At 37.6% G+C, this 13,874-nt stretch overlaps 1 protein-coding gene across 4 annotated transcripts in view; it reads right to left on the bottom strand.

The window, feature by feature from the left end:
- rbm33a (RNA binding motif protein 33a) overlaps window positions 1–12,886 on the bottom strand; it is a 37,250-nt gene extending 24,364 nt beyond the window's left edge. For 3 of the 4 annotated variants that reach the window (XM_059533418.1, XM_059533427.1, XM_059533404.1), the window contains exons 1-9: window positions 12,680–12,886; window positions 10,866–10,941; window positions 10,467–10,518; window positions 9,394–9,467; window positions 8,018–8,279; window positions 4,088–4,210; window positions 3,818–4,004; window positions 2,904–3,190; window positions 239–563 (exon numbers count right to left, since the gene is read on the bottom strand). In XM_059533418.1, the coding sequence (XP_059389401.1) occupies window positions 239–563; window positions 2,904–3,190; window positions 3,818–4,004; window positions 4,088–4,210; window positions 8,018–8,279; window positions 9,394–9,467; window positions 10,467–10,518; window positions 10,866–10,941; window positions 12,680–12,698 (1,405 nt within the window). In that variant the 5' untranslated portion in view covers window positions 12,699–12,886. The remainder of the gene's footprint in view (window positions 1–238; window positions 564–2,903; window positions 3,191–3,817; window positions 4,005–4,087; window positions 4,211–8,017; window positions 8,280–9,393; window positions 9,468–10,466; window positions 10,519–10,865; window positions 10,942–12,679) is intronic. The other variant, XM_059533411.1, reaches the window with a different exon arrangement.
- Window positions 12,887–13,874: the final 988 nt, after the last annotated feature.

Genomic DNA, 13,874 nt, shown 5'->3' on the forward strand with positions numbered 1-13,874 from the left:
CTAGAAAAGAACATTACATATTTTGAAATGGGGATTTAGTTTGGAGTTCTGAAACTTGTATGTTTTTACTGCAGAGTAACCTCTATTATGTGTAAATACCAATACAAACTTGATTCATGAGCCCTTTAACAAGCAGCTAGGCACTTTACAATTGCAAAGTCATCTTAGATCAGATACATAGAGAGCCTTCATTCACCCAAGTATATAAAAATCAGGTGGGTGGTGTCTGGGATCGTACCTTGCACAGGTGAGGAGGAGGGTCCTCTGAAGTGAGGGTTGATGTGAATGTTCTTGGGGTGATGCTGCTGATGCTGTTGATGTTGGTTGGGATGTGTTCGTGGGTGCCGCGGTGGCGAGTTCAACAAGCGTTGTACGTGTGTGTCGTGTTGTGCTCTGGGCCCTGGGGAATGGTGGGTCAGACGAGGCGTCATCAGCTGCAGCGGCTGCTGAGGAATTGGGGTGCCCGGATCCGGGAATAGCCCGGGACCTCCACTGCCTCTGGGACCAGGCAGACGAGACTGATGGTGGTGATGCTGAAGCGGAGGAGTCATTCTGAGCTGCTGCTTTAAAAAAAGAAGTGAAACAAAAAGACCATCAATCAATAGCATAAGCTCTTTCTCTTTCACCTCAAAAAAATCATTATCTTGTAGTTTTGTGACCCTGACTCTCAAGACGACCCCTTTAATCAAGTAATCAATCACACAAGCCATGTGACGGGGAGTGAATCTGAATTAAATGAGGAGTTTAGGGGGAATACAAAATGTTTAAGTACCCTCTTAAAAAAACATGCATTGTGCTCCTGTGTCCTCATTGATTATGCAAAAGAACAATATCTTATTTCAAATAATGACTGAAGGATTGACTACTTTAACTCAAAAATAGACATTGCAGTCTCTTTCAGAAAAGCGTATATATACTAGACTTATTAACCCATCATCAGATGAAGATAACTTGTACTCATAGTCAAGGGTGGAGGGAATTTAATTAAATCATTTTGGAAGTGCTGCTATCTGTATATACCGCTGTCTGAAGCGTAACGTAAAAGAACACATCAATGTCGAGGAATGACAAGTTATGTCAAAAGCCTGAAAAGCCTTGCCTTCTCTGTAAAAGAAAATCAGCTTTAAAAAAAAAAAGGAAAAAAGGTGCAGTAGGAACGAACGAACGAAACGAACAGCTCAAGCGCAAAGGGATTACACCCTCGACAGATATTTAATAATAAAATAAGCACAGGAAGCTAAATCCTTCAGCAAAGTACAAATTTAATTTGGTGTAATGCTTCCTCAATGGACTCCCGCCAAGTTATTTGCCATAATCCATATATCAACATGGATAAGAGGGAGTGAGAACGGTGATAATTGACTTTTACTCAAAAGCAAACTGACTCCACTCCACAAGGGTGAGACAAGACACCAGTCAACACACCATCATCTAAAACTGATGCATAATCTTTAATAGCCACAAAAGGCCCAATCCAATCGCAAGAGAACGGCTTGACCACCAGGGAAGGTAATAACAGAAAAGCTGTCACTTCTAACGGTTGTAAAGAATGTTACTGTTTATACACTAGTTTTCAAATGTTTGAGGTCAGTAAGATGATCTCCAAGACTACAGTTATTTGATAAAAAATGATGTAAAACATTAATATTGCAGGCCTAGTTATGTAAATATAATAAAGAAATATAAATATAAATAACTGAAAACTAGTACTCCTCTCTTCTTCAGTTCACCATCAAGTGATTTAGATACTGCTCGCCCAGAGACGGTTTTGATTTCCCAAATCTTGAGCTACATCACAACTACCCTATAGCACTCACTGTATGGATTAAAGAGTGATGTAACGATTGACCGCGAACTGGTTGTAAATCGATTAAAATATGTGCCGATTCAAATCGGTTGAGATGTCAAACAAATCGCAATACAATTGGAGTAGGAGTTTAAATGAATGTATCTCTGAGGGGAACTGTCTTTAGAAAAGTTTAGATGGTATTTTCTTTTCATCTTGCCTCTGAATGAAGCAAATTAAATTAAGTTAGTGTTCATAAGGGCAGCTCTGCGTTGTTTACAGCGGTAACCAAGAAAACACTGAATCATTGCTGTTCATAAGCGCCACCTGCTGGCAGAGAGTGAATCTGCGGTTTCGTTCAGATATGTTTTAGTCCACAACAATGTTGATCTGCCATGATACAAGTCCTTGTGGAGATGGAAAGAATGCCGCATTCTCTTGGTCCGTTGTTGTCTCCTTTTGTAGTTTTAAATAATGATTTGATATTATTTGCCGCCGTCAAGACTATAATGCTTCTCCGACGGTTTTTGCCGTGGTCTGCGGTTACACCAGCAACATGCCCGTGGACACTGCAGACTAGCGGTTTGCATGTGTACTGAACGGCGACGCGGAAAATGACGTAGAAGTATAAATCAGCCTTTAATCAGTCCAATTTTAATGAAACAAAACAAAGTTTCAAAACAAAGTTCTACACATTTGGTTCACCTGGTCTTCATTCAGTTCTTTCAAAGATAACTTTAATGAACTCTAGTTTACACCCTAATATTATAATAAATTTTGCTTTTCCCTGAAGAAAGAAAAATCTCTTATATTATTTCTGGACCATTTTAGGCCTGAATTTACCCCCATTTAAATGTTTGTAATCACCATGAAACTAATGCTTATACTTTCATAAAGTTTAGTTGTGAGAAGAGTGTTTCTTAAATTACAGACTGCAAAGTTTTTTTTACATGACAACAGTGCTGGCCTTTTCCAGGGAACTTGTCTGATAATAATTATTGCATCTCTAATGTTTAATTAACGCGGTCTTGTCACACAATTGTATTAGTGTTATTAGAACAGGTTATGTAGGAGCATCAGTTTTATGTGCGTGTCTCTTCAGTCATCAATCTCTCACCTGCATTCCTAAGTTCACTTGCATCAGCGGAGGCCTTTGCTCATTTATTCTCCCTCGACTTCCAACTCCATCGCCACGGAAACCTCCCATTCCAAACAGAGGGAAATCTCCTCTTCCTCCGGCTCCTCGTCCTCCTGCTCCTCCCCTTCCCCTGATCCCACCTCTACCTGCCATTCCTCCCCTCCCTCCATCTGCTCCTCTCCCTCGTCCTCCAAAACGGCCCTGCTTCCTCTGACGTTCCCTTTCCTCAAACTCACGCAGGTCTGCTTTAGCTGCATCAGAGAGCTCTGAAAGAAGAGACAAATACAAATACAGACTTATTAGATACTGAAAAATGAAGCTGTTGCTCGTTTAAGAGTTTATCTAATAGTTCTCCTGAAGGATCGCTGTAGCATTTTTTGTCCTGCTTAGGCTAATGATAATAAACTAATATTAATGTAATAACATTTTTGATTATATGCACTTACATAACATTGGGAGACAATGACAGGTTTTTTTTTTTTTTTTTAAAGAAAGTTTGGTATTTGGAATCACAATATTAACCGCCAAATGTAAAAAAATTACTTCAAAAACATCAACTAAAAATAGAATGGGACAATAGAAAATAGAAAGGCTTTGCTCATGAACATTAATTGCATTATGCAATTAATTATGCTAAGTAACCAAGTAGGTCTACCTTATTGACTGAAAAGAAGACCGTGAAGTGTAGGGATGGGCCATGATGGCCTAATCAAACAGTAGACTAGTCAGTCACAGTGGTGTGGCCAAATAACAAAAATGCATCGTAATTTAGATCATAAATGCTTTAAAAAACTGTAGCATTCAGAATAATTTTTCAGATGCCTCAAAACATAACTATGACATTTTTAAACCTATAACAGCACAAAAAGCTGCTTCATTTGTTAATGACTAACCTAGTGTGTCTGGGATGTTCCTCCTTTTACTGGTGGTATCAGACAGTCTGACCACGGTGTCATCTTTGCGCTCTGTCTTAAATCTCAGACGGCCAGATTCTTCAAGATCTTCCTCTTCCTCATCAGATTCCTCCTTCACATCGGCGTCCGGTTCGGCCTCAGCTTCTGGATCGTTTTCATTCTCCACCTGAAGCATACAGCACACACAAAACCTCAGAGCATCTTCATGAAGGATAGGAGAAAACATTCTCTGAAGAAGCCGATCTTTACCTCCTCTAATTCTGTGAGCTGAGAGTTGTCCTGCTCCTCAATTTCCTCCTCATGCTCCTCCTCTTCAGGCACTTCCTGTCGGTCAGTCTGCTCTTCACTATACTCAGTCGGGTATTCATCCACCTGTGAAGAGCGATCAAATATATACTCCATTCAATGGAAATTGAAGCAGGACATGAACATCAGGGCTAAACTGATCTCTTGTACGTCATCCACTGAAACACCTGCTGTGGAGCATGTCATGGGTCGGCACTACCAGAACCTGTTCAATGCAACAAACGACACTGATGAAGATAAAACATTAGAATGAAGCCAAATCACTTCTGAATGAAAATGTTAATGCCATATCTGAGAGAGAGGCCAGAAAGGCCCAGTGCAGCATTCTGAAGTTGGGGAGGGGGGCGCTGAAGGGGAGTCTTCCTAAATTAGCATAACAGTAGGAGCCCAGTCTCATTACTATGCCCTATTACCATTCCTGCTGATATTTGAAATTCAATGAGATGTAAATGTTTGACATGATACACAGAGAATGGGAGATAAACACGCACACGGCTCAGTGGTGGTGAAAATATCATTGACTGTGTTGTCTTTACACACATAAACAGACAGAAAGAAAGCTCTGGCGCACACATAGTTCACTGACAGGGAAAATATCATCATCTCACTCGAAGCAAATTCTCACACACGCTCGAGCAGAGAATGTACAAAAGCATCCGGAGAGACGGGAGCACACGACTTCTGCTTGCTGAACCTCACATCCTCCACCACAGGTCTTTTCCCGCTCCTCACGCTCCTGCTTCTGTAGCCCCCACAGGTCCTGTCTCCCCCTGCTACACCTACAAGCCACCTGTAAAAGCCCACTGAGCCAGCAGACCGTTCCCTCTGCTAAAGTCCACATTTAACTCTTTAAATCCAGATTTTATTTTGGGTGTGTGAATCTGAAAACGCTGTAACCAACCGAACACACTAAACCTACGGATCTAAAGAAAAAGTGGGCATTCTTAAATTAAAACTACCCACAATACAGACATTTTCGCTGCACATTTACAACAAATACTTTTGCTAAAAAGCCACTCCGTATAGCCTTTTTTTAAGACATTCAAGTGAATTTAGATTTACCTCATTGTACCAGAACTTTGGTATCAAACATCTATTTTATTATAAACTAACATATCTATAAATGATGTGTTTAATGTGCATTATTAACAACCAAATACATTTAAAAATTTAGTCAAGCTGTCTGTATTGAGAAGGTTTTACATTACCTTGTCTTACATTAATGTAAACACAGGCAGATCAACAAATTGTATAAATAAAAATATATTCAAGTAATTTTTTTTAAAAGTTGGGTCAAAAGCAGGGGCTCTTTAACCTTTATTTAGTTGAAGATCCTGCGTTGTCCAATACAATATCTGAATGCCCTGTATAAGGTTTTCTGTATTTCTGTATTTCTTATTAGCAGAAACTGAAAGTATTCATATTTTACATTTATTAACCACAATTCATTTTGTGATTCCAGTTTCAAGAACGGCATGTTGTTCTTCAAAAAAAAAAATAATAATAAAAAAGTAGTTATAAGCTTTTTTAGCATTTTAAATTAGTTAGATTATTTTAGTATATTAATATCAATTTATTAAATTCAATATTTTTAAGTGCTCTATACCACTTGGATGTTTGCTGAGGTCCCCAGCTCCCTGGTTGCGAGCCACTGATCCAATGATTAAAGAAACCGTACAACCAACTTTAATTACAGACTTGTTTTTCAGTCAAACCCCAACATGTGTCCTACTCTTCATTTTCAAATAACAACAAGCTCCCCTCCTCTTAGCTTATTTGGGACATGTCCCACTCTGCATTTTTGTAGAAGTCTCTCTCATGCAAGTAACAAAAACAAAAAGCATTACTTCTCACTTCCAGCCATGTACATATTAGACTCTTGCCAACATGCCTATAGAGACTAACTTTTCACCTTTAAGCACTAGCACATTATTCACCAGAAATTATCATCAGAGGGCACCTTTTATAATGCATTTAGACAACACAAATTTCACTGCTATGGAAAGTCAACAGTGCTCAAGCAAACTTATATTTGAAGAGACAGTTTTTTTCCAGTCATATCCTTGAGAAAATGCTTGCTGTATGCTATTACAAAACTCTCCAGGTCATTTTGCTACTGTGAATCCAGATCTTAGTAGTACGAATAAGCCTTTATAATAATGTACAGAAACATAACAGACAAACTTGCGAAATGTGATGTGAGACCAAGGCCTCCGTGCACCTGTCAGCACTGTCCTGGACACGATGATCAAGCGATCACATGGACAGGCAGAATGATCAACGACATCTGTCCTGCATTAAAGGTCAATGAAAGTCAGAACAAAGGGAGCAGTCTGATGAGTCTTGACTCCTGCAGGATTTTATCAGACTCTGTCTTTGTGTAAAGTGACTGACCCTGATGCTTCATGACCACTCTTCGCCAAACTGTTTCTAAGCTCCAGACTATTTTGTGTGTCTTTTAACACTCTTTAAAAATATTTCCAAAAAACATTTGTATGCATACTAGTACACATACAAATAAGTAGTGCCTCAATTTAATAGAAATGCAATCAAAATGCTGGTTTTGGCTCCGTAATCTCTTTTTTTTTTAGCACAAATCTCAATATGTAATACAAAACCATACAAGAAAAAATATAGGATCCGGTATAATGGGTTTATATTATATAGTGTATAGGTGGATGTGATGATTTGTTTACAAATGGAAATTGTCCAGTATTTCACTTGAACGTGTGTGTTTTTAGTGACTAAATATTGGCTAATGAATGAGGACATCATTGGAATTAATGATTTTAAGAAAGTGGGAGGAGGGATTAACTGTTCAACACACTGAAGATGGCCTTGAGCCACAAATGCTTTGACATTGGTGATGAATGGAAGATTATTGAATGGATGGAAGATTATTTTTGTGATCATGGACTCATGTGCTAAGAACAAGCATAACACAAAGTGGGACAGACCTAAATGACTATGACATGTTTCCAGCACACTGCACAGGAACTGACCACCTACAGGGCAAATAGTAATCCTTTAAACCGTTCCACACATTAACTCTGGATAACAGTAAACACAAAATGCTTAGCCTCGGCAGGTAGGCTACAAACAGCTGGCAAAGGTAGTTTATCACCTTCATATGTACAACAAAATACCTTCCCATGACTGTTGACACAATCACACTTTAAGGAATTTTGAATATGCTTTTAATTAGCATAGAGCTGGAAAATTCCTGTAAAAAAAATAAAAAGATAAATAAAATAAAAAAAACCCACCCTGCATCTGACCTAAGATTGGCTTTTACTCAATCTCGTCAGACAGCATCCAGTCTACTCAAGACTCAAGAATCTTCAGTTCCTTGTTTTTCCTCTTTTTTTTATCTTACTAACTTTGTCTGATGTCCGATTTATAAATTATGTCATTTTTAGTAGGATCTTTTCAATGATTTAGTTTAAAAAAATCTAAATTGATCTGAATGATTTGGGTCTCAAATTCTCATAGCGCATGACGTTTTCATTTTTGGGTGAACTGCGCCTTTAAGATCTAAGAAAATAAAATAAATAAACATGTACAGGAAGCACACAACTCATCAATCATGAGCCCGTGTCATGCTTGCTAAAGACTACTTTAAACAAGGTCAATAATCTTTTCACCTACAGCCAACTTTATCAGATCCTGTCTGGGAGCTCTTCCCATTAGCCAGCATGGATTGGCAGGACATCTGCTGAACAAAGACTGTGAAAAGAGTCTCGCCCTGAACAAAACCTTAAAGCCTGAGGGTCACAAAGCATGAGGTGTCAGCCTGCAGACGTGGAGGAAATGTGGTGGGGGATTATGGAGAGTGGGTAAGCAACAGAGATAGCAAGAGAAAGCGTTACGTACTTGAAAATCGTCTTCCAGTGGCTCGTCGATCTGTAGTTCCAGCACTTCATCTTGATATACTTCATAGTTCTGGTCTGCTGTGTATTCCACCCCTTCATTTTCTCCCTCATACTCCCCACCCTGAGAGAAACCCGGTTGGCCGCCCTCTGTCTCTTCATAGGCGTATTCGGTATATCCGCCTCGATCAGGGTCTTCATCTTGAAGGTGACCAGACGAGCCCAGACCCAGTGTGGCGTTTAAACTCACAACCTCACCCTGAGCACTAGACACACAGACACCAACAGACAAACATCTGTTAAACTCTGGACAATAAAGTGATGAATTTGTTGATCTTGCCCTTGGGTTACAACTGTAACTAGGGACTGAAGTGAAGCGTGTCTCCTAAAATTGCCATTTTAAACTCTTTTTTTATATTGCAAGGAAAAAAAGCCGTTTGATTAGGGCAGAAGGTGTCAAAGTTAGTTCAATGTCATCTCTAATTATGTTATGGATGAACTGCTCTATTGATTTTAGAGCACTGAAGCTTTGCATAAATTATGGAGTGAAGGCAATTTTGACCCCACAAATTGAAAAGTGAACAGTTTTGGTAATGCTGTATTTTATATTAATTTTAAGCATACGTTCTTCAAGGCAACAATAATAAAAAGTAAAAAGGGGAAAATACTTTTAATATCGGCTATTCTGGGATATTGTAGACTATTTTGGAACTCAGAAACAGAAAGAGCATCTCATCATTAGATTTAGCAAGCAGCAGCATCAACTCTCATAACTTACACCAATTATAATTTTGTCATTTTAGAAGATCCGCAACTAGTAATTTGACATTTAACCCAAAAGAAAAGACCATTTTGAACACGTTTACACTGATATGAGTGTCATATCAGTCTTCTTTAAACAAATCTTTTTAATCTACATATTTCCAAGGCAAAGGTGTCACCATAATGTGATCATATGACCAGACATGTCTTACAATTCGGCAGTTACTAATAGCAATTCAATTTTCTTCATATTGCACTTTCAGTCAGTGCTCATAAAACAGTGACATAAAAGTACTTGCATACAAAATCAAACCAAGCAATATAACCTCAAGCACAAAATGGGTTACATTAAAAGACACAACATTACTTACGTTCTTGTACTCAGACACACACAAAACAAATCCCATTAAAACAACAACAAAGGTCTATCTGGAAACCCAATTCTGTACACAACAACTGAAAACATATCTTAGTAATGAATTTTCACTCATGTCTCGTGTCTAAACGATCCAACAGCTTATGTTTTTTAGGCAAAGAAGTGCCCAAAAACAGCAATACAAGATCACTTAGAGATTTTGAAATGCCTGGGGTTTTATTTGTAGGTTTTAGTTAGTGCACCTTGTGTTTTGGTCCTCTTCATCACTTTGTAAGAGGTCATCGTTTAGCTCCTCATCTGACATCTCTGAGGGGTTCTGGGGTGGACAAAAAAAAAGAATAAAATCAAAAATCTTCAGCTTAATATACTTGAAATTTTGGAGAGATTGTTACATATGTTGTTGGCCTTATAAGTCTTGAATATTAGTACACCTGCTGGAAACAATTTATGCATTCCTATCAGTTCAGATTAGGGGTGGGAATCTTTCTATCTATTCACCTCACGGTCCGATTCCAGAACGATTCTTGATCTACTTTTTTCCCCCATTATTAATTCATTCGTTTACCGACTTTAAAATCCTTACATTTACATATCCTTACATAATTAAGTACTTTTAAAAATAATTACAAATTGAAAATAAATTCTTCAAACAGTTGTATGTTAAGAATTTTATACTAATAGAACTTCAAAACATACAAGACGTAGCAAATAATGTGGAGTAGCATAGAACCAGATTACAAACATCAAACAAAGAGTCCTTTTAAGTATTTACGTTTATCTGAATGTTTTCCATTCAAGAACTGCGAGTGATTTTCTTCATCTTTACTGTTGTTTTTTACCATGACATCATAGACAGCAGGAGATCTATTAAGCTGTAAGCTCTTTTGAAATATAAGAAGTAATGTGGTTTGTCCTGTCCGTTTAATCCCTTAAGACATAACTGGCTGGGTTTAATTTGCGTCATAAAACCATTTTGAGACGCAAGTGCATTAAAGCACTTACACGGAGTCGCGCAGGATCCGCTTCAACCTTTCCAAACTTTATGAATGATTATTTTACAGAAGGTTCGAGTAGTATATGTTTGTGGGGAATTGGAAGCAAGCAGAATACAGGTGTTTCTAAAGCAACTCAGCATCATCGCACATCTGGTTTAAAACTAAGCTCTCTCCAGAATCGCAGAATCTATTTTTCTCCCACCCCTAGTTAAGATTGCTTAAAAACACAGAAAAAGGCAGCAACTGAAAGAACAACAGCTATAAAAATAAGTTTCAGCAGAGGGGTAAGAAACTGGCAATGACGAAAATCACTTGTTTACCTTTTTAGATGAAAGCCAATCTTCTTCAAGTAAGTCTCCCTCATCCAGATCACTGTGAATTGATAAATATATGATTAAATTTATTAAACTTAATTTGCTTGGCCTCATGGCAACCAATAAAGTCTTTATCTTTGCTGGTGTGATTTTGAGTTTTAAGAAAGACTAGGGTTGGGCCCTTAGATGATGCCATCGCCGATGGCTGACGACATCACTATCGTGACCCCCCCCCCCCCCCCCCCAACCATTGTCATTGTCCAACGCAATGTTTCACTGTAGACATCACCCAACCCTATGAAAGAATCTTGCTGGAATGCTATTGTGCTTCTGGTAAACTTTTGCTCTTTATTTGTCTTTTTCATCCCGCCTAATAGAGCCATGAAAACTACAGTGAAGACTCACCTTTCCAAATCATCATCTTCTCCTCTCCGTCTTCTTGACCTCTCAGCACCAGGCTTATATTCATCAAACTCATCGTCTACACACAGACAAGAGAATGAAAAACATTAAGCTTTCATTACACACACGTACGCACACACACACATATATGTATACATATATATATATATGTGTGTGTGTGTGTGTGTGTGTGTGTGTCTGACCACAAAACCAGTCTTAAGTCGCTGGGGTATGTTTTTAGCAATAGGAAAAAAAAACATTGTATGGGTCAAAAATATCGATTTTTCTTTCATGCCAAAAAATCTTTTGGATATTAAGTAAAGATCATGTTCCATGAAGATATTTTGTACATTTCCTACTGTTAATATATCAAAACGTAATTTTTGTTTAGTAATATGCATTGCTAAGAATTAATTTGGAAACTTTTTAAAGCAATTTTCTCAGTATTTTGATTTTTTTGCACCCTCAGATTCCAGATTTTCAAATAGTTGTATCTTGGCCAAATATTGTCCGATCCTAATTAACCATACATCAATGGAAAGCTTTCAGATGATGTACAAATCTCAATTTCGAAAAATTGCCACTTAAGACTGGGTTTGTGATCCAGGGTCACATACACACACACACAGGCACACAGACATGTATATATATATATATATATATATATATATAATATATAGAGATGTTAGGGTTCAAGATTCTGAAGCAGCAATTTCTCTTTGTAAGCAAAAATTCTTTTGATGATTTACATGCCCTCATGTCTCTCCAAACCTGTATGGCTTTCTTCTGCAGAACACAAAATAAATTATGATGTTGGAAACCAATCAGTGAACAGCGACCACTGAAATCCATTACATAAACAAAAACACATTACTTAAAATATCTTCTTTTATGTACCACAGCAGTCAGTCACAGCCTATTCATCATGAGGGTGAGTAAATGATGACAAGAGTTTTAATTCTGGTGTGAACCATCAATTTGGCAACAGCTGTTTATCATATAATCAGCTCAGTTTTCCAAAAAACATTACCCAGTACAAATGTTATTCTAAAGAAGCAACTGAAAGATTGTATTTAGTTCAGTTCTTGTGATATTTACTTTCTAGGCCGCTCAACTACCAATTTACAGCATAATCATATTCATTAGTAAGCTCATTTGCATGTAATCCAAATCAAATACAGATATCTCAAATCAGATCAGCAACCCTGCAGCTGACAGTGATGTGTAAGATTGACAGGTTAAAGGCATTTACAGGAACAGACCCTGGTCTCTGTAATAAACCACTACAACACACACTTGATATACCAGTGACAGATCTATCTATCTTCTCAAAACACATCATTTGCATCTCTGGCCTGGATAAAACAACAGTCCTGCTGTCTGTAGAGGCACTTTACAGATTACAGACACTTACATAACCATACAGACCCAACCTCGTGGGTCTACACACAACTGTTCTTCATCCACCATTTACATTTCAAAATCACTATCCAAGTATACATCATTCGTTGCATTTTGCATATCAACACACGGGCTGCGCATTCATTGCATCCCTTCAACTAGCTAGTTAGCAACCGCAAATGAATAGAAATGTGTAAATGCACGTCTGCTAATAACTAACGATCATTAATAATACACACTAGAGAGATAAAAAGCATCCTAACAGATAGTCGTGGCATCAAGGTAAACTGTGTTCAATCTGTAAACCAACAGACCAGAAGCTCAGCAAATTATGAAACAAAAGCAGCTACCTCGTTAGCACTAGCTGGGAGCTAAACTAAGTGTAAATTAATATTGCATATATAAATATATCATACCCTCGGTATTGGTCGCCATAACCCAAGATTGTGTGTTATCTTGGAGATTATGGAATCTCTATAACGTCGATGAGCGCATTGAAACTGTTTTAAGTGCAGAGCTTCAGGCCGTTAGCTTAGCTTCAAACCTCGTCAGTCTGAGCTGAAAACATCTGCACAGCGCTAGAATCATGGCGACCGGACTGAGCCGCGCTGCATCATGGGTATGATGTGAGGGCTGTGCGTCACTACACCAGCCTGACATAATTTAGCTTTACCGTAAACTCCAAATAAAGGTAAAGGATAGACGGACTTCAGTTTGGAAATCTTAAAATGATTTTATTTTACAACGTGTTTTCGTAGCGCTGATTGAGATTATAAATTAAGAGCTATTTGCTCCTTTTCTAGTCTGAATATAATCTGTTCAGAATTTGAATAAAAAAAAAATTCGTGCTGTTACTAGCCATATACCCTACAAGCAGAAAAGTTTCTGGAGTGAGATATTAATTCCTAATGAATGCGGGATTCATTTGCGAATGGGAGAAAAACATAATTGCTCAAAACAGATGTTCAAGCAGTGCAGACTAACAGAGAAAAAATAATAATTTTGAGTCAAAATATTTTTTATATGCAGTTGAAATTCTTTCACTTTACATTGCTATTCCTGTTTTGACAAAAAGGTATAGTTTTGCAGCCCTGCAACTGTTATTTTACATGATTTTTATGATAAAAACATAGGCCATAAAGTCCAGATGTCAAACAAAACTCTTCAGACAGATGTTTTGCATAAGGTATATATATATATATATATATATATATATATATATATATATATATATATAAACCCCAAATACAACCATAAACCCGCAGGGAGAATTCTCACTCCAAGTTGAACTGAAAAGTTGGCAGCCCTGACAGTTGCAGATATTGTTTTTACTGGATAGTGGATTATGGAAGTTGCAATATACATTTTCATAACATTGTTTCAAGCTTTCCAAATTAAACAAACAAATTTGTGTTGTGCCAGCAGCTTTTTGTACTTTTTTCATTTTCACTGATTTCATTGTTGTATTATTTTCTACGCAACTTTGGCAATGGCAGAATCTCGTTTTTGTTCTCAGTTTTCCATATCACCCTGACTACGCATTTGACTGTTTTTAGCATATTACATGTGATTTTTAAGTAAGTCAATTTAATTTCAAAATTCACTTTCACT

Source organism: Carassius carassius, chromosome 3 (genome assembly GCF_963082965.1).
Source record: "Carassius carassius chromosome 3, fCarCar2.1, whole genome shotgun sequence".
In the NCBI taxonomy this organism is placed as follows: Eukaryota; Metazoa; Chordata; class Actinopteri; order Cypriniformes; family Cyprinidae; genus Carassius; species Carassius carassius.